This window comes from Danio rerio, chromosome 16, assembly GCF_052040795.2.
Source record: "Danio rerio strain M-AB ecotype USA chromosome 16, GRCz13ab, whole genome shotgun sequence".
NCBI lineage: Eukaryota > Metazoa > Chordata > Actinopteri > Cypriniformes > Danionidae > Danio > Danio rerio.
The window spans coordinates 17,262,192-17,285,033 of NC_141036.1; the positions used below are offsets into that span (position 1 = coordinate 17,262,192).

The window sequence follows — 22,842 nt, forward strand, 5'->3', positions numbered from 1 at the left end:
TCACCTCAGCATGTTCATTCAGGGATTTGCACTACACTACAGATCACAACATCTTCATATACAGACAAAACTCTTTAAAGAAGTTTGAATTAAAACACTCCTGTAAATAAATTTGAATTAAATTGAAATATTTTACTGTCCATTTCTCAGGGCACTTGTGATCAAAATTGAACAAATGTTAGAAGAGAAGCATTCCAAATGTGCAAAATTTGTTTCCCTAAACACTCGTTCACTTGAAAAGATTTTAAGAATTCTGCCTACTGTACAAAGACTGAGCTAATTTAATAGAAACACTTATGGTGTTCATCCATTTTAGCCCATATATTGGATGTTTCCTCTTCAGGTGTTTATGCATCATGTTTGATTGCTTCTGTGATATCATAAATCTATATCCTTAGAGGTGATTCTAGTGAATGATAAGTCAATTCAAAATATTGATGTCAAGACATAAGATTAGATTAGATAGATTAGATTCAACTTTATTGTCATTACACAAGTACAAGAACAGGGCAACAAATTGCAGTTTAGGTCTAACCAGGAGTGTAATAGCAGCAAGTGCAGGATATAGGTTTAAGTTATAAAGAAAAAACTATTTGTAATATTTACAGATGGATGTACTATGAGCATTATATACAGGTTTTATAAGCTATGAACAGAGATTTACAATAGATTAATATATGTACAATTAATTTTTACAAATATTTGTACAAATTATCAGTGTTGACTTATATTGATGAATCGTGCAATAATTTTTTCAATAGCAATAGTTTGTTTTTTTACTGCGACGTAGTGAAAACCGAAAGGCATTTCTCCAATTAAAAAAGGTTAAGACAAAAAAGGAGTTTTGTTTAAGACAAAACTCCTTTTAACATGAAAAATATACCTTATATTGAGTTTCATGTGAAGTTAGGACATGGTGTTAGAAAAAGATAATGTTAACTAGAGTGGGAGTATACATATACAGGTATAGAGGTTTAAAGTGAGCCTTATGAAAAATACACTTTTGATAACATCACATGGTGCATCTAAAGGCTGCCCAAAATCTGCAGGAAATCTATGGCATTTTTTATCATTTGCAAGCTTTTTTGAATTTTGTGGCATTTGCTTGCTTTTGCAGAAAATTTAGTTTTAATAAGATCATGAAGGGACAGAAAAATAAATTCAGTCTCATCAGATTCAAAGAAATCAGACAAAAATACATCAGATAAAACAAACTCAGGTGGAGTGTGAACTGGCACATTGCCATATCATTTTTTGTTATTTTGTTTACAGTAATATTACCGTTATTTGTGTATAGACTTTCATGCTGCGGCCATTTTAAAAGCGAAATTGAGGCTGCGATGGGAAGAAACCCGGAAGTATCACCTGGAGTCACACAGGAATGCTGTGTACCTGACCTATACCTATATTTTATCAGCGAAGAGAAAGTGACACAAATTTATCAGTTTACAGCCTTCCGAGTGACTCGTTTTGAATGGATAATGAAATTAAAAGGAGTATCAGACCTCATTTTCAGCTATGGAAATGGCACTAATTAGCTAACATTTTCTTTCCCAAAAGCTTTTGATGCCATTAATCAAACCCAAGTTAATGAGCTGATACTTTCACTATATTAGACTTGTCACAATACTGAATTTCAGTACTGAAATAAATAAAAAAAACGTCAATTTCCCGCTAACATTTAAGGCACTGTTGATCACATGCTTAAACACCACTAGTATATTTACAAATTAGCCATAGTATTCACCAGTGCTCAACAAAAATGACTGTGATTGGCCGTGAAGGTCTGATGACTTGTTTGATCTTCGCGGCTTTAAAACGCTCCAGTGTCTACATGTATATGTGTTTGCACTCGGTGAGGAGCAGTGAACTGATGACCTTTACGGCCAATAACTGGTAAATACTATAGCAAATCAGTGGTGTTTAAGAACGCGCTCAACAGCGCTTAAATGTTAGCGGGAAAAGGACAACACTATCAGACAACACGAGGGTGTGCTACAAATGACTGCATTGTTTTATCGCTCACCGGGTTACATTGGCAGAAGCAGGGAAGAGTTCTCACGGTGTTTACCTGGTGTCATGAACTAAAGCCTAGGAGGATATATTACTCTTAAACTTTCAACCCAAGCTCATTCTGAAAGCCCCGCGGACGTTTCTGGAGACCACGATTTATGTGGCCGGAAGTACGTATGGCTGCATTTAGTTTTTTAAATTGCGTTCGATATGCGAAAAAGCGCACCCAGCGGCCTCTCGCGCATTCGTGAAAACAAAAAATGCACAAATACAAATCTCCCGGGACATTTTTCACAGTCTTCAGAAATGTTCGCAGGGCTACGTTTCGTTAGGGTTAGAAATTTTATTCCTATTATGCTTTTAATTGTTTGAATTAAACTTAACTGAATGATATTAAAGTAATGTTTACACCATTTCTGCATATTGAAATTGTGGCAACAGCTGGAGGTTTGTATTACACAGCATGTTGTAACATTGCAATGTTTACAGTGCTGATCCTATACTTCCAGGTTTCTTTCCACCGCAGCCTCGCTTTCGTTCTTTAAAATGGTCTACTCTGAAACTTACTTAATTTAACGTTTTAATTCAAACAGTTGAAATAAACTATATCCGGTGTGGTGAACCTGCTTTTGCCATCAGTGTTCCATATCACTTGTTCTGAACTGCAACCATGTGCATCTGATGTCACATGCGGCCAGGCACCACAGCACTCCATCTGATTCCATTTCGTTGTTTGTTTGTCTGACGCCTTTTAGTATGATTCCCATTTGTAGGAGACCAGACACCTTTGTCATTTTTTAAGTGCAATTCTGTTTTGTCTGGTATCTAAAGCCTTAAAGTCCCTAAGAAATCAAAACTAACCATATGACTTTGTTAGCTCACATTAATAGTTTTTTGTAGTTTTATCTGTGCATGTCATTAAGAAAAAAAAATGTTTATCCTTCTATTTATTAATTGAAATCTGAAAATGCACATTCTGTTTGTTTTAGATTAAATGATTACATGATTTTGAGGTAATGGGCGTGGCTTATCTACGCTGGTTCAACTGTCAGCTCTGACAACTAACAGAAATGGTGAGCAGGAGGAGTCTGTTAGGTTATAATAACTCTCCCCAATCCCTTTTCCCGATCTTTCTGAATGAAATGCATACTTTAGTACATCCAGTCATCTTGCAGTAGAAAATTAACAAGCCACACCCACTGCCCATTTAATATTTAGTTTCCGACATTCTGCTGCGAAAAATGAGCGATTGGTCCATATTTTAAATTTCAGTCCAAAGAGGTCATGTTTTGATATTCGATTGCCCTCACGCAGTCAAGTGAAGTGATTTTGCAGGTCAGAGTTCAACAAGCTTGAACTTTTTTATATTATTAACTAAAATTACAGAATTATACAGTAATATACAAAAATATATATGTCAGAGTGTACATACAAAACATTCAATAATTAAAAATCTTTTTTTTTATAAACAATGTTCTTCAAACTTGTGCAGTAGAAGAACAAGTGAACAAAATTTGGCATTGATCCGGTCCATTTTTTATGCATTTGAAGTTTTTCCAAAACAATAAAAAGTTGTACAAGGAATGTAAATTTGTTACATATATGAACATAATAAATGCAAATATCAAAATTTTGTAATTTAGTAACTTTAATATGTTATTGGTTTTCCTTCTAAGAAAATTGTCCATATCCCCCTAAAAATCCTTGTGTATATACAATCACAAAACAGATGGACAATAGATTCTTTTTCCATGGAACAAAAATCAAACCAAGTTTGAACTTTGCAACGCAGCGACCTGCAAAACTTGTCGCATGAGCTTGTGCTACCGGTCTGACGCATTCACGTAGGTATGAATGGAAGTCTATGGGGAGAAAACTCCAGTGTGACCACGGCTTTATAGTCTAATGCATGATGACAACATATCATTGTATGACAAAATATTCAATTTTTGCTAGTAATAATGCAATAATAGATATTTAAATGTTTGCAGATTACTTGGTTCCTTTGTGTGGGACTGGAGTTACTCCAAATGCCACTTTAAGTAACCTAACAAACTAAAAGATGCTGAATAAAATTGAAATTTCATGGAATATACATATAGATTGTATCTCATGTAATCTTGCTTATTTTGCTCTCCTTCATGATCTAACTGAGATCTGTGATTTAAACGATGATACTTCTGGAAGTTTACATTTCTGTTTGTGAATGCCTGTTAAAACTAGGATTCAGGAAACACCAAATGTTGAACTATATTTATAAAAACCAAACTTGTGAGATGATTGGCTATCAATTCTTGATCTGCCTGACAAGCAGTTTTGGCTCAAAAGTATTGAGCTTTTGAGATGGGAAGATGGGAAATATTAACCTGTTTTTGTTGATACTGTGGTGCAGAAATTCAGCTATAAGCTCAAAAAAGTACTGTATATGTGAATGTATGTTTTTGCATTCAGGTTTGTACAGCCTATACAGGGTCACACATATTTTCTCATTTGCATATTGTTGCTAAGGCCCTCAGTCAAAGCCATCCTTCATTATAACTGCAGTTTAAAATGTCACAAAACTGTAATCCTCTCCCATTTTCTCTCTGCAATTCTCTCTGTCTGTTGGTTTGTCTCTCCGTCCCTTTGTGTTGCCCTATCTGTACGTTATGATTGATGGACTGAATGATTGCCTCTGTGGCATCATAATGATAATGTTTATAATTCTATTAAGGTTAATGACCAGTCTGTCTGCTGTGCCTTTCATGAACAGTTAAGAGTGGTGGGAAACACAGGGCTATGTAGTTTTGTTTTGTTTGCTCTTAATATAAACAATCTTCATTTGAAAACTGCATGATGTGTTTACTCTTGTTTTATTTATCTAATATTTAAATTTGTTTGATGATTAGGGGTGAGTTTCCCAAAAAACAACATAACTCGCAGATGAACTATCATTGGAATAAGAACGATGTAGTGAGGAGTGTTTCCCAAAACCGTAGTTTCTCTGTTGCAGGTCCTTTGTTTGAACCACGTTAGTTATAACATAAAACATCTATACTGATGCTGTAAACGTGGTGGATTAACTACTTTTTAGAGAAAAAACACATAATTGTTTGAGCAAATGACACACTCGCATATAAATAAATAAATATATACACACATACATATATATATATATATATATATATATATATATATATATATATATATATATATATATATATATATATATATAGGCCATGTAAACGACACATATATTACCTATATATGTTTCCTTTACAAATATTTTTGTGAATATTCCATAAAAAAATAATTTAGCTAACACGTATTCTAATCTCATAGCCTATATAAATCATAAAAACTGTGAAAAGTTGTAGGGAACGCAATTGTCAATTTGAAGATCGCTAAAAGTGAACTGTAAAAATACTTTGTAAGCAAATTACACCTAAGAGAGACTTTAATGCTTATTTATTTTAATCATTTCAAGTTTAAATGTTAGGGGGATAACGGGGAGTAGAACACGACCAGGAACTATGCTTCTAACTACAGCTCTAGAGGTGTAGTTGCAAGTGTACAAGTTTGGGATGCTGTTTGCGAATATTTGTTGGAACGACGGATTTGGAAAATGCCAAGCCACGAACTATGTTTGTAATGCTGGAACATGCAAAAAAAAAAAAAAAAAAAAAACATCTTTCTCTCTTTTGCCTACACAGCGCTACAACCATGTCCAGGCCAGCGGGGGGCAGTATTAATGATGTCGCCTGCTTCCTGTCTACGGGGGCGGGGCCTGGGTCACCAACCTCAGTGTTCTCCGCCTCCAGCCAAGCTGATTGGGCGGCTAAGAGACTTGTATGGGTGCCTTCAGAGAAACATGGGTTTGAGGTAAGATTGCAGCTGATCAAGATTTTTTTGATGGCTAATGTATGGCTTTTAGACATGTTTATAAATGCATATGATACAATGCTGTTTATTAAAATGTAATGTGTCAGACATTCTCCAATAAGTTACCAATAGTTATTTGGCACAATTTTCATTTGAAGAGCCTCTATCATGCATTATAAAAGTTCATATTTTGGTTTTGGGTGTCTTTAACAACAGGCTAATATGCATGCAAGGTGAACAAATTTATTGTCTTATAACATGCATTTATTTTTACCTGATAATCCCAATGACTCTCATATCATTTAATTACTGATATAAGATTTTTTTTTCCGAACCCCTCCTTTACATGACGCTCGTCTGTTATGATTGGTCCGATGACCCAGTTGGTTGCATTCAGTGCAAAACAGAAAGAAACAACCAACAAGCACCCAATCATGGTGCAGAGTATGTGTGTGAGCCCAATGCAGGAATCATTAAAGCAATGCAGTTAAACACCAGTTTATAGCTCTATTCTTAACCAAAACCCCAATTAGTAAAAATAACATACAGACCATGGTTTCCGCTACATTCATTCTTCCATGGTGGGGCGCCACACCAAAATTGATCCCGCCACAGCTACATTACAGCTTCTCATTCAAAACGTTGTTGTGCTTTTTTTTTATAGCAGGTGATAATCGCACCAAAACGTATTAAAAGGTAAATAAATTATAACAGCACAAATGTTTCTGTAAGGAGTGCTGTGCGCTATTTGTTTAACTCTTTAAGGATACGTGCTGACTGACTGACAGGTGCGTGATGCGTGAGGCCAGCAAACATGACGTTTCACTTTACTTCAGGACTATTAAAGACATTCATTCCTCGCAAATCTAATAAATGTTGGAGACATACTTGTTACATAAATGCATTAAATCACACTTCAGCAGAGTATATCTTAGAGCGCACAAGAAGATCTGCGCTTGAGAGCAACGTATATTTGAGGGGGCGAGCAAACAAAAAGATTTGCATGCTCGTAGGCTATTTCATTAATGCGATCTTGAATTGTAATACTGCGCTCATGACATTTGTCATTGAAATAACGCCACAGGTAGTTGGTAGATCTTAGTAAACCAGGCCTGCCGCCACAGCTGGAAAAAATCCTAGAGGAAACACTGCAGTACATTCAGTATTACAGCCAGTATGTCAGCCTTGACAGTTTATCGGTTGGCCACAAAGACCTAAAAATGGGTTTCTGCTCTGCTATTTACATGACATCCAATAGTCTTTTAAATTTTAAATGTAGGATAACAGCTCTGTTTTCATTCAGACCTGTATGACTTTTAATCCCTGTGCAAAACAATTTAAAAGAAATATTTTAGGATGTTGTTTTTCTTTTTCAAGGGATAACAAAGAGGAATCAAAGAGGACAAAAACTTACTATGAAAGTTCCAAAAATATTTTCCATGTGACTTATGAGCTGCATTCATTACCAGGGTTCGAAATTGCGATCGTTTTGGTCTCATATGTGCCCGAAATTGTATTTATGCGACCTCAAAATATATTTGGGAGCATTTGTGCGAGTGCATAAAATTGATGTCGTGCGACCAGTTTTTACAGCAAAATGTTCATCACATGCGCAGAATTAGGAGGCATTCACGCATTCAAACACCAAACGCAGCACTCAGGAATGCTGCAGTAAACAAAGCCCGCAATGCTTGCCCCACCCTTAAGCTCTTCATATTGGCCCACAGCACTAGAACAGAATGTGAATCGATTGGTTAATATCAGCTGTCAATCACTTAGTTCCGATGACTGGGTGCTACAGTCGCAGTCATTGGTCTGGATGCGAGAGAATGAAAACAACACTGACAGATTTAGTTTTAAAAACCTAAAGTTACAAATAATGGTACATCTGATTAGTGATCATGTGCTGAATATCAATCCAGCATTTACACTTTTCGAAGAGTGGATAAAAGACTTCCAGTGTTTAAAGTTCGCTATGAAAAGGACTAAAGCATTCATAGTTTTCAGGTAACAGTGTTTGCCACTGAATCTACACATTTTAAGCACGAGATATTCTAACGTTATTTAATCCTTCATTAAATTATCATGATGCTGTCAGTCGTGTGACTGACACCGCGTTCAAAGAGCATGCATTCACTGAGATTAAACTAATATTGCAGCTCAGGAAAAGAACGTTACTGCTATTAAGATGTCGTATGCAAATAACAAGTTATATGTCAATATCATCTGTGCAATATCAGACAGAACCTATGAGAACAGCACAGTTATTATTGTTAATTCAGTTTATTTCATTCATGTCAAGCAGTGCGTGCAGGGCCGGTGAGTTCATGCAGATTTTTGTTTATTTGTTAGTTGTGATTAGAGTGTAATATATAATATAATCTGTTAATATAAAAAGTGTAGTAACGATGCTCATCATTTTTGGTGGGTACGACTAAATTTTGAACACTGGTGTTACCAAGAAAAAAGGTTCATTTTGAGCCTTGATATCTCTTGTGATCATTATTCAATAAGCAACTGGATTAATTTTTATGAGATCCAGACCCAAAGTAATGTTATTTTTAAGCAAAAAGTCTTTTAAAATCAAATTTGATGCTTCTTTTTTGACCATGGAATTAGCTATTCTTTCAGCTATGTGAAATACTGTAAAGACAGAGTTGAATCTATCACATTACAAGTAACGCGAGTCACATAATAATATTACTTTTGTCAGTAAATTAATGCATTACTTTTTTTAAAATAAAGTAAGGTTAAGGTTATACAGTGTATTGCTAATTGCAGAGCTCCTCTATTAAAGAAAGAAGAAAAAAACATAGCAAGTATTAAAAGAGATCAAACCTTAGCCAGTTTAGAAAAAGCAATGAAAAAAATAACAGAAAAGTAACTTAACACAGTTAGGCGTTAGTTGTTAGCCATTAGCCATTAGCCAAGATTCTTAAAAAACAGCTATATAAAAACCCTTGACATCAGACTGTAATCTGCTGCTCAACTTTTGACCTTGCTTATGTTGTTGTTCTTCTAGTTAAAGTGTTAGATCTAAACAGCTACTTCGGAAACTTTGGTGCAGCCTGGCCCTCAAACAAGCACGTGTTTGAGGGCTTTAGTGCTTTGATATGATGCTCTATGAATAGCATAACACACTTGTTGAACCAGTGGTTGCTCAATGCTAGACATCACTGCTCTGCAAAATGAGGCCTCGTCATAGTGTCCCACATAGAGAATGTGACCAACTGCCAGAGAGAACAGAGACGGAGATCTCAGCACTTCCTGTTGGAGGTCATGAAGGCGGCACTTTATATTCTCTCTCTCTCTCTCTCTGTGTCTCAGTATATCTATTTCTGTTTCTCAACTACTGACACACTCCCCCTCAGACTGTCCGTCTCCATCAAACATGAATGTATTCTCTGTTTCCTACAAAGTGAGTATGCGTGTGTGTGAGAGTCAGTGCTCTGTAGAAGAACATTACCCATCATTTTAAATCTCTGAAATGCAGAAACTGTGCGTTTATCTCACAGTGTTGTTTGAAACCAAAGTTTTTAAACACCAAAGTATTCTTGCTGGGATTTAGACATAGCGGGAGAATCTGAATGCATCTTTACTACTCAATGTAATTAACTCATTCAAGTCCCACTAGAAGACTTGTTGTACAGGAGAGGACAGAGGATCATGTTTAGAAGGATCCAGTGGGCATTTGCTTCAACATTGTAGCTGTAATTGATCACCACTTAACAATGTAAGGATGTGTCTCAGCATAGACTATCTATGTTTAAACGTATTTGGACTGAAATCCCACTTTGCCGTGATCAAACCTCTTATCAGCAGAAAGAACCAAAAGTCAATACTAACCTTTGCAGAGGAGCATGTTGTGTGGACAGAGAAATGGTTATAAGTTAACTATAATGATGAAAGCAAGTTTAATTTATTTAGGTCCTAAGGAAAACATTACTTTAGTTCTTCTTCCGACATAGGTTCATTCTGAAAATGTCGCCCTATATACTTTTCTGGATATAGCAAATTATGTAGCCAGAAGTACGGATGACTGCATTTCATCTTTAAAACGAACGCTACAGGGTTGGATGATGCCATTCCTTTTCACCCTTACCAGCTTACCACTTAACCTCCCTATGGACGGGTTTCTCGCTGTTACTAGTTTGTCTAGTTAGCTCAAATGATAATAGAGAGTTTATTAGTATTATTATTTCTTAAACATATGGTTGAAAACAATTTTACTATTTTATTATGTAGACCTACTATTGGTTAAAATGCTGCATTTTGTGTAGACTTGGGGTTTTGGACTTGAATACACTTTAAATTGCTCTTCAATGCACAGAACAGTGATGTCAAAATTATTATGCTAGACATAACCCCAAAATAGACAATTTCACTGATAAAATCAAATATTTGCCATTGTCAGATTTCATGTTGCATTGTATTCAGAGTTAGTTATAATGCTGCTGACACTCTAAATATTTATTCTCATGCAGAACACTTACACTATGAATACAGGCATTCATTGGATCTACAGAACAGCAGCACGCACAAGTCTCTGTGTTTGCTATGAAAGAATAAATATCTAAAATGCTTGTAGTAATCATACTTCTAAATGCAATATGCTCATTTAAAGATGCACACATTTTTATTTAGCAATTTTTATTATTATGATATGATGTATTGCTAAACCTCTACCATCTATTTAAGCTGAAAACAGTAAAATAATAAAATGGCAGCCCTGAGTCCTGATCTAAACCTTTTTGAAATCCATGCTGACAAAGTTAAAGTTAAGAAACTCACTAAAATCATAGAACTGTGGAAGAGACTGGAAAAAGATCTGGAATGGATCCAAGATCCCAGCAAAGCATGGGAGAGACTAGTGGTGTCCTGTGAGAGGCATGTGATGTCTGTGACAAGCTAGTGATGTCTGTAAGAGACTACATATATATGGTCATACACTGGAAATGTGTTGTTCAAAGCAAGGGCTCTACACTTCATACTAATATTTGACTTCTGTAACCTTCTAAAAATGTATTTGTAATGCTTCATACAAAAGCATTTTTGTTCAAGTGCCTTGGTTATTTTGCATTTGCAAAACCCTATTCTATTATCACTCAGTTAAGTAGTTGGGTTAAAAATACCCTAACATACAGTATAACCCAACTATAGGTTATTATAGCACCTTCCCAACTATGGGTTATTTTAACCCAATGCATTGGGTTATTTTTTAGATTTAAAATATTATGGCGAACAGAAAGAAAAACCTCTGCATTTCGGGACTTGCGTGATCCTTTAGGATAATCAAAAATCACTGCTGACATGGTAGACTCTTAATCAGTATTATCTTAATCATAAAGCGGAGTATTGGTAAGTGGCAGATGAACTTGCAAGCTGTCAAAGAGAGCCCTATTCTCTGCTTCCATGAGCCCTCACATTTCATAAGTTTCACGTTGCTGTGTCAGACTGCTTGCTTGTAAAATACAGCCATACTTTAGAACGCTTAGTTTAGGCAAATTTGATGAATGCGATCGTGCATGTTGATAAATCTGAAGGGATCCCTCCCCCGCTCACCGAGTCCGCTGTACTGCGCATGTTGTCTGTGTGTGTGTGTGTGCGTGGTCACCTTAGAATCCAACATGGAAATAATTTTTGTTTGTTATTGGCATTGATTGTTTTGAAATTCAAATGGCACTTAAATTCCTGTGTTTTTATTTCTGTAATAAATATGCCGTTTCGTGATTAATCATGATTAATCATGATTAATTACCTAATAGTGTGATTAATTACGTAAATTTTTTTAATCATTTGACAGCCCATATATACACACACACATACACACACACACACACACACACACACACACACACACACACACACACACACACACACACACACACACACACACACATACACACAAATGCAAATAAATGCATGTAGTTTTTGTACTTTATTTTAGTTTTATTTAAATTGGTAATTCATTTACAGCCAAAACTGAACTTTTCTCCTTACAATGATTACTTTAACCAAAGACAGTGACACATCTGCTACAAATGTGGGGTTGACGTCATGTTCAAACAACAACATTTTACAAAGAGCACATTCATTTGTCCTGTCATGATGCTTTATTCTTCTGCCTGTGTTTCTTTTGGTCAGTCTGCCAGCATTCGCGAGGAGCGGGGCGATGAGGTGGAGGTGGAGCTTACAGACAGTGGGCGGAAACTAACACTTCTGAGGGAGGAGCTTCAGCGGATGAACCCTCCCCGATTCAGTAAAGTTGAAGACATGGCCGATCTCACATGCCTCAATGAAGCCTCCGTCTTACACAACCTACGAGAGAGATACTATTCAGGACTTATATATGTGAGTGTTTCCCTCAAGTCAAAGCGGTGTTTTCAGTGATCATTAAGTCCTGACATGTGCCTGAGAATATGCACTGCCATCACTTGAGTGTGAGTGAGCATGTGTGCATGGGTTTTCTCTGAGTAAGCGAGAAGGATAGTGTTACACACACACAGATGCACACACGTGTGTTTGTTCATCACAGGCTCACGGTTCAAATTTCTGCTCAGGTTACATGCAGAACGTAGCCAAGAATGTCTAAGCACACATGCACATACAAACACATACACACAAGATGAAGGTACTTTATTCATGACACATCTGTCAGTAGTGCCACCTGAGCCTAGTTTATTTTATCCTACTTGATTCAGAGATCAAATTTAAAGGAATGGATAATATCCTGTGGTTTCACACCAAAATAAAAGCTCAGTAGATTAAATACATACATATATATATATATATATATATATATATATATATATATATATATATATATATATATTGCAATTGTAAATTCTAAATTTGTTTGCTTTTATTATTGTTTATTCATTCATTTTCAGCTTAGTCTCTTAATTAATCAGGGGTTGCCACAGCAGAATGAACCGCCAACCTATCCAGCGTATGTTTTACGCAGCCGCAACCCAACACTAATAAAACACCCATACACTCTTGCATTCACACACAAACATAACAGCCGATTTAGCTTACCCAATTAACCTATTGGGTTCACCTACCTTTTATTATAGTATTATAGGTTATTATTTATTCCCCATGTTTGTTTGGGTTTTGTCTAGGTGCTTCGGTTTTCCCCACAGTACAAAGACATGCGCTATAGGTGAATTGGATAAACTAAATTGGTGGTAGTGTGTGAATGAGAGAGTGGGTGGGTGTTTTCCAACAACCCTCAGTGCAGATATATATTTATTTGATATTTGATATTCTGTCTATTTTATAATAATAATAGTAATAATAATAATATTATTATTATTATTATTAATAATAATATTATTAATAATAATAATAATAAATCATATGATAATATTCAGAAATAATAATAATAATAATAATAATAATAATAATAATAATAATAATTATTATTATTATTATTATTATTATTATTATTATTATTATTAGTAGTAGTAGTAGTAGTAGTAGTAGTAGTAGTAGTAATAGTAGTATTCATTCATTCATTATCTTGTCGGCTTAGTCCCTTTATTAATCTGGGGTCACCACAGCGGAATGAACCGCCAACTTACCCAGCACATTTTTACGCAGCAGATGCCCTTCCAGCTGCAACCCATCCCTGGGAAACATCCACACACACTCATTCACACACACACTCAAACACTACGGACGATTTAACCTACCAAATTTACCTGTACCACATGTCTTTGGACTGTGAGGGGAAACCGGAGCACCCGGAGAAAACCCATGCTAACGCAGGGAGAACATGCAAACTCCACACAGAAATACCAACTGAGCTGAGGCTCGAACCTGCTTTGCACTGCTTTGCCCTTATTAGTACTTTTATTATTATACTTATAATGATAAAAACAATTAAACTTTTTCTTATTAATATTATTATTAATAATAATAATCATTATTTATAATAATAATTCAATAATCATTATTTTTATAATATTAATAATAATAATTATTATTATTTTAGATGACTAATAATAATAATAGTAATAATAAAAATAGTAATAATTATTGTTATTGTTGTTATTACTATAAAAATAATGAACATTGAATTATTATTATTATTATTATTATTATTATTATTATTATTATTATATTATTATTATTATTAATAATCATTAATCATTTATAAACTCTGCAGCCTTGCAAGAATCTTGCAGTCTTGATTTTCTCATAAAATATCTTGTTTTATTTACCAGTTTGCTAGCAATGTAAGCCATGTCAGTGCAGGCAATTAGTTAGTTTCATGTGCATTATCCATCAGGCAGTCATTGAACAGACTGTGGGCAGTCTGTGGGTGGTCTGTCTGTCTGGGAAGCTCCTCCAAGAATAGTTTCTACATAAACAACATAATCATTTCTATTTGTCTGAACTGTTGTGTTTGTGTTCGTTGTCCCACAGACATACTCTGGCCTGTTTTGCGTGGTGATCAACCCCTATAAGAACCTGCCCATCTACACAGAATCCATTATAGAGATGTACCGTGGCAAGAAACGACATGAGATGCCTCCTCATATCTATGCCATATCGGAGGCGGCGTACAGGAGCATGCTGCAAGGTACCATGGCAACCAAACAACTTGCTGTAGGCTGATTCAGTTTGTGTGAATTTACACATACTCTATTAACATATTTAAAAAAGAAGGAGCCAGTTTCATGTTGCTGCATGACGACTGAGGTGTTTCACACGCTTAGTTTCAGTCTGAAACCCCAGGCATGACTGAGACACTGAGATTTGGCATTTTAACCCTGGATTGCGCTCTTCAGGGTGTGTCTGTGGTTAATAAACTGGCCCAACCGGTGTATGTTTTTTTCAGGTAAAAAGAGCCATGTAGATTTGTCATAGGCCTTTAGTCATTTACAGAAAATGACATCATGTATATATAAATATATTTTTTTAAGTTCTGGTATTTATTTTAGTTTTGTTTTTGTTGTATTAATCATTTGAATAAGTAAGTGTTTTTCATTTTGTTCAGTTAAAGTTTTATTAATTTTTATTTATTTTTTAGGGTTTTTTCACCTTCATTTTATAGTACAGTAGAGATGAGACAGGAATATATGGGGAGCAGAAAGAGGGAGGAAGGATTGGCAAAGGACATGGAGCCGGGAATCGAACTTGGGTCGCACGTCAGTGTTATATGTCAGCACACTCTACCACTAGGCTTTTATTTTATTTTATTTTATTTTATTTTATTTTATTTTATTTTATTTTATTTTATTTTATTTTATTTTATTTTATTTTATTTTTTATTTTTATTTTATATTTTATATTTTATATTTTTATTTTTCAACACAAGTATATAGCACATACAGATGGTTGACAGTTTATATCAAATATGGTAAATTTAATATTCATTTAAAGTCTCCCATTAACGTTATTCATTGAAGCATGACATTTTTTAACACAAATATGTTTTGTGTCCTTACACTGCTTAAATGTAACTCTTATTATTAACACCTTATTTCATTACATGTACATGAACCATAAATATGCTAGTTAGTTAGTTTGATCCCATTTTTACCAGCTATACCTGTTCCACTCAGTCATTTATCAAAAGTAAACAGCAGCAAATGCTACACAATAGCAGATAGACATGTAAACTATTTCAACACTTTAATTAATTTGATGATTTGGACAAGTGGGTTTGATGACTACTGTAGAAATGGTGTACTGTAGGTGTGTCTTTGTTTGGTTGTGAGCAGTAAACTTAATGTAAATAACTGAAGTGCAGCCAATCATATAAACAAGCATACTTAAAATAGCTTAATTAAAAGGCTTACTGTCTATTATGGAGGACAAAGCACACATACCTTTTGTTGTTGACAATAGTGACTGTATGGCTAGTATCATAATACTGTGATTTGCTGCTAGGGTATTCAGAGTATTGAGTACCGATTCTGATGCTTTAAGCTTTATAATGCATAAAGCATATTTTCCTCTAAAGACGAGTTCAGACTGCATGATTTTCAAAGTAGTCTTGTCACAGATGTTTTCACACAGCATGACTATCTGGGCTAGCGTTTTGTCGCTGTTCTGTTTACACTGCAAGATGGATCGACGACAGGTGCTTTTACATTGCATGACATTACAATAATAAGAATCGCTGACAACTTCTTCCAAACTACATCTCACAGCCAAAAACATGTAGTATATCTTTTGTTATTAACTACACAATAAGAAAGAAGCCTTTTAATGGGGTAGAAAATGTACATATTTGCTCATGAAGGGAATTAGCAATTTCTCCTCAATTTTCTTTTTTAACTTTCTGTGTGAAACGTCAAATAGACACGGGTGCTCCTGTCAATCCTCCACTAGTTTTTCCTCCATTTCTTGGGTCTAAATAAACTGAAAAAGAGTGCTTTTAACTTCTCCCCCAGCCTCCCGCTGGCCTGCAGGTACACACACAAAAGTGAATGCTGCTCTGTCATTGGCTGTAGTCGATCGCGGATGTTGTTTTCAGTCAAAACTCATTTCACACGACATGATTTGAATCGTATCGGCGACTCATCAGCGATTCTCTCAGATTGCATCTTTGATAGTTCATACTGTGTGACTGTCACTCACATACACGAGCACCGATTTGCCTGTGATTTCAGACATTTGTCGGTGATTTCTCAAAACCTGTCGGCGAGTCAAAATCAGGGCTAAAATCATGCAGTCTTAAGTGAAGAGCTTACCTTACCTAAGAGAATAAATGAAGGATGTTGTATATAATCCCTTAAACACGTCTTATAACCATTTAGGTGTGAACATGTCATGGTCAGAAGTAGCTTTAAAGAAAATAATAGATAGCAGAGATAAAAATAAAATTGGTATAAAAAAATGACTAACACTGCAATTTAGAAACATTGCAAATGATGCAAAATTCAACAAATCTCAATCAAGAAAAAGTTAGGAGCGCATATTTGATGGGTAGGAAGTTAAAATGAAAACCTATAAATCCATTACTTCTTTACTAAAAGTTAATAGGTCTACAAACTGCTGTTTATTGCAAGAAGTAAAGTTTTTTTTTTTTTGTAAATAGGCCAAAATACATTCAAGGTCATTCAAATATATATATATTTTTATTCATTTCCAACAAACACAAACACTTAGGATTGGTTTATAAGACCGGCCACATCAGCGAGTACCAATTGAGTCATTAAATGTGATTATCAGACGATAACAATCAGAGCATCCCTATTTGCTACATATCATGTGTCACAAGGGGTAGTTCACCCACCAATTTACATTTTCTGTTAATTTAAATACTCTCAGGCCATTCAAGGTGCAAGTCTGTGACTTTTTTCTTCTGTAGAACATTAAATACAACTTCTAGCCGGAACCCTTTTGTAATTTATACAATATTTATAATGCAAGTCAACTGTGAGTATCCCTTTAAGATTAAATAAAAAAAGTTTAACATACAAGCAAATCAAAGGCAATACTCTTGCTCCTTGGTGATACATTGAGATCATAAGAAGTGAAACAATACTACTCAAGAACCCAATTATTATTTCAGATGTAGCATTTATCTTTCTGAGTAATATTGTGCACATGATTGTGATCAGATTATTTTAAATAGGGTTCAGGATTCATTTTGATGAAATTAATTAAAATAAAAGATCATTTTAATGTGCAGTATAACACATATCCTCCCTCTAGTTTGCTGATGCTCCAGAGTGTAATTTGTACTGCTTGCAATATGGTGGTCGGTTTCTGGACCAATCGTTTCACAGACCAATCGTTTCACATTATACAACTTCAATGTTTTACTTGTATATGCTTTTTATTTGTGTTTCTTTTTTGGCCATGAGAGATGATCACTATTGACTTGTATTTTTAAGTCACCACTAGTATTAGCTAAATAAAAAAAGGGTAAGTAAATTAACAGCACATTATCATTTATGGGTGATTTATCTCTTTAATAAAATTTGCCCGAGTATTTTCTGTCAATTAATGGGAAAAAATACCCCCCCCCCCCCCCCCCCCAAAAAGAAATCTCTCATCATTTACATTATTTAAGTTTCTTTCATCTGCTGAAGACAAAAGAAAATTCTTTGTGAATTGCTGATTGCTAAGATCCATTAACTTCCACAATAATGTTTTTTCTAAAATAGAAGTTTGTGGGTCACAACAACCAGCATTCTTCAAAATATCTTTTTTTTTGTGTTCAACAGAAGAAAGAAAATCATAAAGGTCAAACCACAAAAGGAAGATTAAATAATGGAGTAATTAAAATTTATGGGTAATCTATTCCTTTAACTTATTTGAAACTGCAGTCAGTGTTATTTACTGTACCACATTATTATATTATTTAGAGCAGGCGTCAACAAACCTGGACCTGGAGGGCCAGTGCCTGTAGATTTTAGCTCCAACCCTAATTAAACTAAGTATATTTGTAGCCTCCATACAGGTGTGTTGAGGCAAGTTGGAGCTAAACTCTGCATTATGTCGGCCCTCCTGAACCAAGTTTGTTGATGCCTGATTTAGAATTTTAACCATTTAAGTTGACTTATGTTATGTAACTTGCATGTTTGTAACATATAACATATAACAGAATGGTGATTTGTCAGCACTTCACTGAAAAAAGTGAAACTACTGTGTCTTTCATTCAAATGACATTTTTATTTTAAAAAATGGTTTTTGATTTTAACCTATTTCATTCAACTTGCCCTAAAGAGAACAAATTTAAACAAACCCCCTAGGAAAAAGCAAACCGAAAAAGAAATAATTGATTGGATTTACTACCTTTTTTAAGGTAAGTGGTGGCAAACAATTTATATGGACTGGATTGAAACAAACAGATTAAATGTAGTAAAGTTTAACTTAAAGTGTTTATCTTTGATTCAGCCAATATAAATTCTTTACAAACAATTTCCTTAATAACTCTAGTTAATCCAATGAATCTTATTTTCTGTGTAGTATTTTTACTTTAAACCTGCAGTTTTCATATCATGTGACCACATGAAAAATTTGCTGTTTATGTGCTATTTGGTTTTTATGTATTTATGATGTGAGTTCGATCACTCTCTTGCATGACATTTACTGAAAACAACAGTAGATAGTTTACCTCATTATTAAAAATAAAATAACTAGCAATAGCACAGCCTAACACGATATGCATGTATTATTATGTAGTCCAAAGTATGATTTAACTTGACAACTTTTAATATAACCGCAGTAATTCAATAAGATCATGGTCTATAAAAACAATATTTTACCTTTAAGTGAATGAATTTTTTCCCCTGAGCAAAATAAATATTTTGATTAATATTAAATTTCATTTTTCAGTCAAAACTCTAATTTGAGGGAAATGTATCAATTTAGCTGTAACAAATATTATATATATATATTTTATTTTTTATTATTATTATTTTTTTATATATTTGCCTGGTCCAAAGCAAATTTAAACTTTGCACTAAGGGTATAAAATATTATTTTTCATAACAAAAATCTATGTTGTTCCAAAGTAAAGACAAAAAAGAAAGAAAACAAAATAGTGTCTTTATAGTAAACTTTTAGTGACCACTTTCTTGACAACAATAAATATTTTTAATTTAGATTAAAACTTAGTTTGGTTTAGCGTTTAAACCAAAGCTAAATTATACTTAGAGAAAAAATTCACAGTATGTCTGATAATATTTGTTCTTCTGGAGAAAGTCTTATTTGTTTTATTTTGGGCTAGAATGAAAGCATTTTTTTAAACACCATTTTAAGGACAAAATTATTAGCCCCTTTAAGCTTTTTTTTTCAATAGTCTACTGAACAAACCATTGTTATACAATGACTTGCCTAATTACCCTAACCTGCCTAGTTAACCTAATTAACCTAGTTAAGCCTTTAAATGTCACTTTAAGCTGTATAGAAGTGTTTGAAAAATAACTAGTCAAATATTATTTACTGTCATCATGGCAAAGATAAAATAAATCAGTTATTAGAAATGAGTTATTAAAACTATTATGTTTAGAAATGTGTTGAAAAAATCTTTTCTCCCTTAAACACAAATTGGGGGGAAAAAATTACCAGGGGGTCTAATAATTCTGAATTCAGCTGTACCCAGTATAAATAAATACAATAAAATGCTGCAATGAAATGATTATTGTCAGAGCTTGTGTATTGCGTTTAGTTTGTTTTATCTCCAGTGTTTTATATTCAGAAATTGCAAATCAATCGCATTCAATCTTCTATTCATTCAATAGTTCAGATCAATCACTGTAATTGTTCATTGGTCATGCTAATGTCCTTCCTCTTTCTGTTTTTTTTTTCACTCAGACCGAGAAGATCAGTCTATCCTCTGCACGTGAGTTTCCACTGCCTACGCCCATTGTATACATTTACTGACTTTTATTAGCACATGTCTAATTTTGTTCCAAATTTTTTCTTTTAAGTCACCTGCCAGTATTTGTTTTAAGAACTCTGAAAATAGTCCGATCAGGTTTTACAGCAGAAGGTCATTTATTTGTTCTGTTTGTGTATATGTGTGTGCAGAGGGGAATCCGGTGCAGGAAAAACAGAAAACACCAAAAAAGTGATTCAGTATTTGGCACATGTGGCATCTTCACACAAGTCTGGTACTCTGGGGCGACCCAAAGACACTGTTGTACAGGTGAGGACTGCCGTCTTTTGGGAGCAAAACTCTTGGGACTAAACTTTTGGGTGCATAAAAGCAAGTGGTGAAGGTAATGAGTTAATTAAATACCTAATAACTTCAACTTAAATGGAGTAAGTTCACAGTACTCATTCAGATTTATTTTTAACTAGTAGCAATCAGTTTCCTCAAATGGTTTGAGTTGCCTTAACTTATTGGGTTTTCTCAAATGGATAGAGTTACCATGGCTTATTGGATTTTACAGTGTACTTAAACTCGTTGTGTCTTTATTTGCTATATTTATTCTGTACTATATTTGCTATTATTTTTTAAGTTCCCTATTAAGGTCTGATTTTATATATATATTTCTTAATATATATATATATATATATATATATATATATATATATATATATATATATATATATATATATATATATATATATATATATATATTTTTTTTTTTTTTTTTTTCTTCAAAAAGATGACAGCTGGTCATAATCTTTTCTTTGTTTTGGTTACAAACAGAGGCAGATTTATTAATTTGGGGACCCTAAGCAATCCCAACTAAGGAACCAAACAGTCTATTATGCACCCTTTGTACTTTTATTTATTTTCTATTTATTTGCATTGATGTTTTTTTTATTCTCTCCTTTTCTATGTTTATTGTTTTGCAATCTCTACATTTTAAATGATTTATTTTCCTTAAAATTTCCTTAAAATTATTTTACAACTAAAAATAACAAATAAACTATTTTGTTTTTAAAATAAAAATTGTACCTCATTTGACTGCTGGACTGCTCCTTCTATGATTCAGGATGGGGACAAACATGTGTAGTTGTAATAACTACATTAACATTGTATTTGTTAGCCTAGTGGTTCTCAAACGCAACCGCTTATCTTCCTAATTTGGTAAATTCGCCCCTGGTTACAAATCAGGTTTTTATCACCAAATATTAATAAGATTTTTTAAATTAAGCTAAAAATGAAAGAAATAACAAGTTAGTTAATCGTTGGTATTGTGATATCAACAAATTAATTTAAATGTGTGTGTGTTTTTTTTTTTGAAGCAACAATAAAAGCTAATGCTATAAAAGACGGAATTCTAACTTAAAATAGGCAAGAAATAGAATTAAAAGTTTACAGAATTAAACAAAAAGTCACCGCCAATAGCCTAGTGGTTAAGTGCGCTGACATATATCATCATGGGGCTCACGGCAACCTAAGTTCGATTCATGGCTTGAGGTCTTTTGCCAGCCCTACCCCTCTCTCTGCTCCCAATAATTTCCTGTATGTAACCTCCACTGTCCTTTCCAGTTAAAGGTTAAAAAACTCAACAAAAAAAAAAGTCATAAAAAAGAAAAAAATAAAAATTTTTTTACTTAAAAACTCAAGTGGTCCTTTTATGCAGCGTTTCTCAAACACATTCCTGATGGACCACCAGCACGGCATGTTTCAGATGTCTCCTCTGCCTGTCTTCTTCTTCTTTTTGGTTTAATGGTGGATAGCAAACCAGCTTGAGGTGCATTACCGCCAGCTACTGTGTTGGAGTATGTGAGACCTCAATGAGTGGAAGGATAACTCTACATATTCTCTATTGTAAAATAAAAGTCCAATTAAATCCTGTTAATTAAACCTGTACTTCTCAAAAATTATATATTTAAAAAAAAATTGTATACCTTTGACTGGTTCAATACATTTTTGAAAAGTTTCTGTGATTGAGATGTCTGTCATGTCCAGATCTCTTTATTTTTTTTGTAAACTGGTTCCTGTCTCTTCTATATTTGTACACCTAATTAATACTTGTTCAATGGTTTAAATTTTTCTGCAATGGCTACAACATTCTGTTTCACTTTTCCCTATTTTGTACAGTGAGCTATTTAAATGGAAGTGACATATTCGGAGTCTTTCTTCCTGTTTTCATATACTTTCCTTTCTTTCCCCACTTTAGCTTGCATTTTATACAGATGTCTTTCCTTTGATTCAGATTTCCAGTCCTTTTGCCAAAGGTTAATAACTGAATTATTTATAATAGGTTTTATTTCTGTTTTACATAGCGGGATCTCAATGTCCAACTCATCTTTCTCCAATACTGTCTTAGCCATCTTATCTACGAATTTTTTTCCTTTTACTCCTACATGGGCAGGAATCCATCACATTTCTGGCTTTATTTCCCTGTAATTTATTTCATAAATGTTTTGTAATATTTTATATAATAAATCCTGTCGTGATCCAGAGGTCCCGCTATTCAAACTATTTATTGCTGAATATGAGTCAGAGCATACCACCACACTTAAGGGCCGATTTTTCCTTTGCCTGCCACACTTATTACAAGTCTTTCATTCTCAGCTAACGGGCTGTTGATC

General features: G+C 34.1%; 1 protein-coding gene across 9 annotated transcripts in view; it reads left to right on the forward strand.

Annotated features, from left to right (window-relative positions):
• Window positions 1-22,842, forward strand: part of myh14 (myosin, heavy chain 14, non-muscle) — a 92,774-nt gene that overhangs the window by 7,702 nt on the left and 62,230 nt on the right. For 6 of the 9 annotated variants that reach the window (XM_087286810.1, XM_087286811.1, XM_087286814.1 and 3 more), the window contains exons 2-6: window positions 5,706-5,874; window positions 12,019-12,225; window positions 14,308-14,464; window positions 20,161-20,188; window positions 20,377-20,494. In XM_087286810.1, the coding sequence (XP_087142936.1) occupies window positions 5,716-5,874; window positions 12,019-12,225; window positions 14,308-14,464; window positions 20,161-20,188; window positions 20,377-20,494 (669 nt within the window). In that variant the 5' untranslated portion in view covers window positions 5,706-5,715. Of the gene's footprint in view, window positions 1-5,705; window positions 5,875-12,018; window positions 12,226-14,307; window positions 14,465-20,160; window positions 20,189-20,376; window positions 20,504-22,842 lie in introns of all 9 variants that reach the window. The other 3 variants (XM_087286813.1, XM_087286817.1, XM_087286818.1) reach the window with 1 other exon arrangement.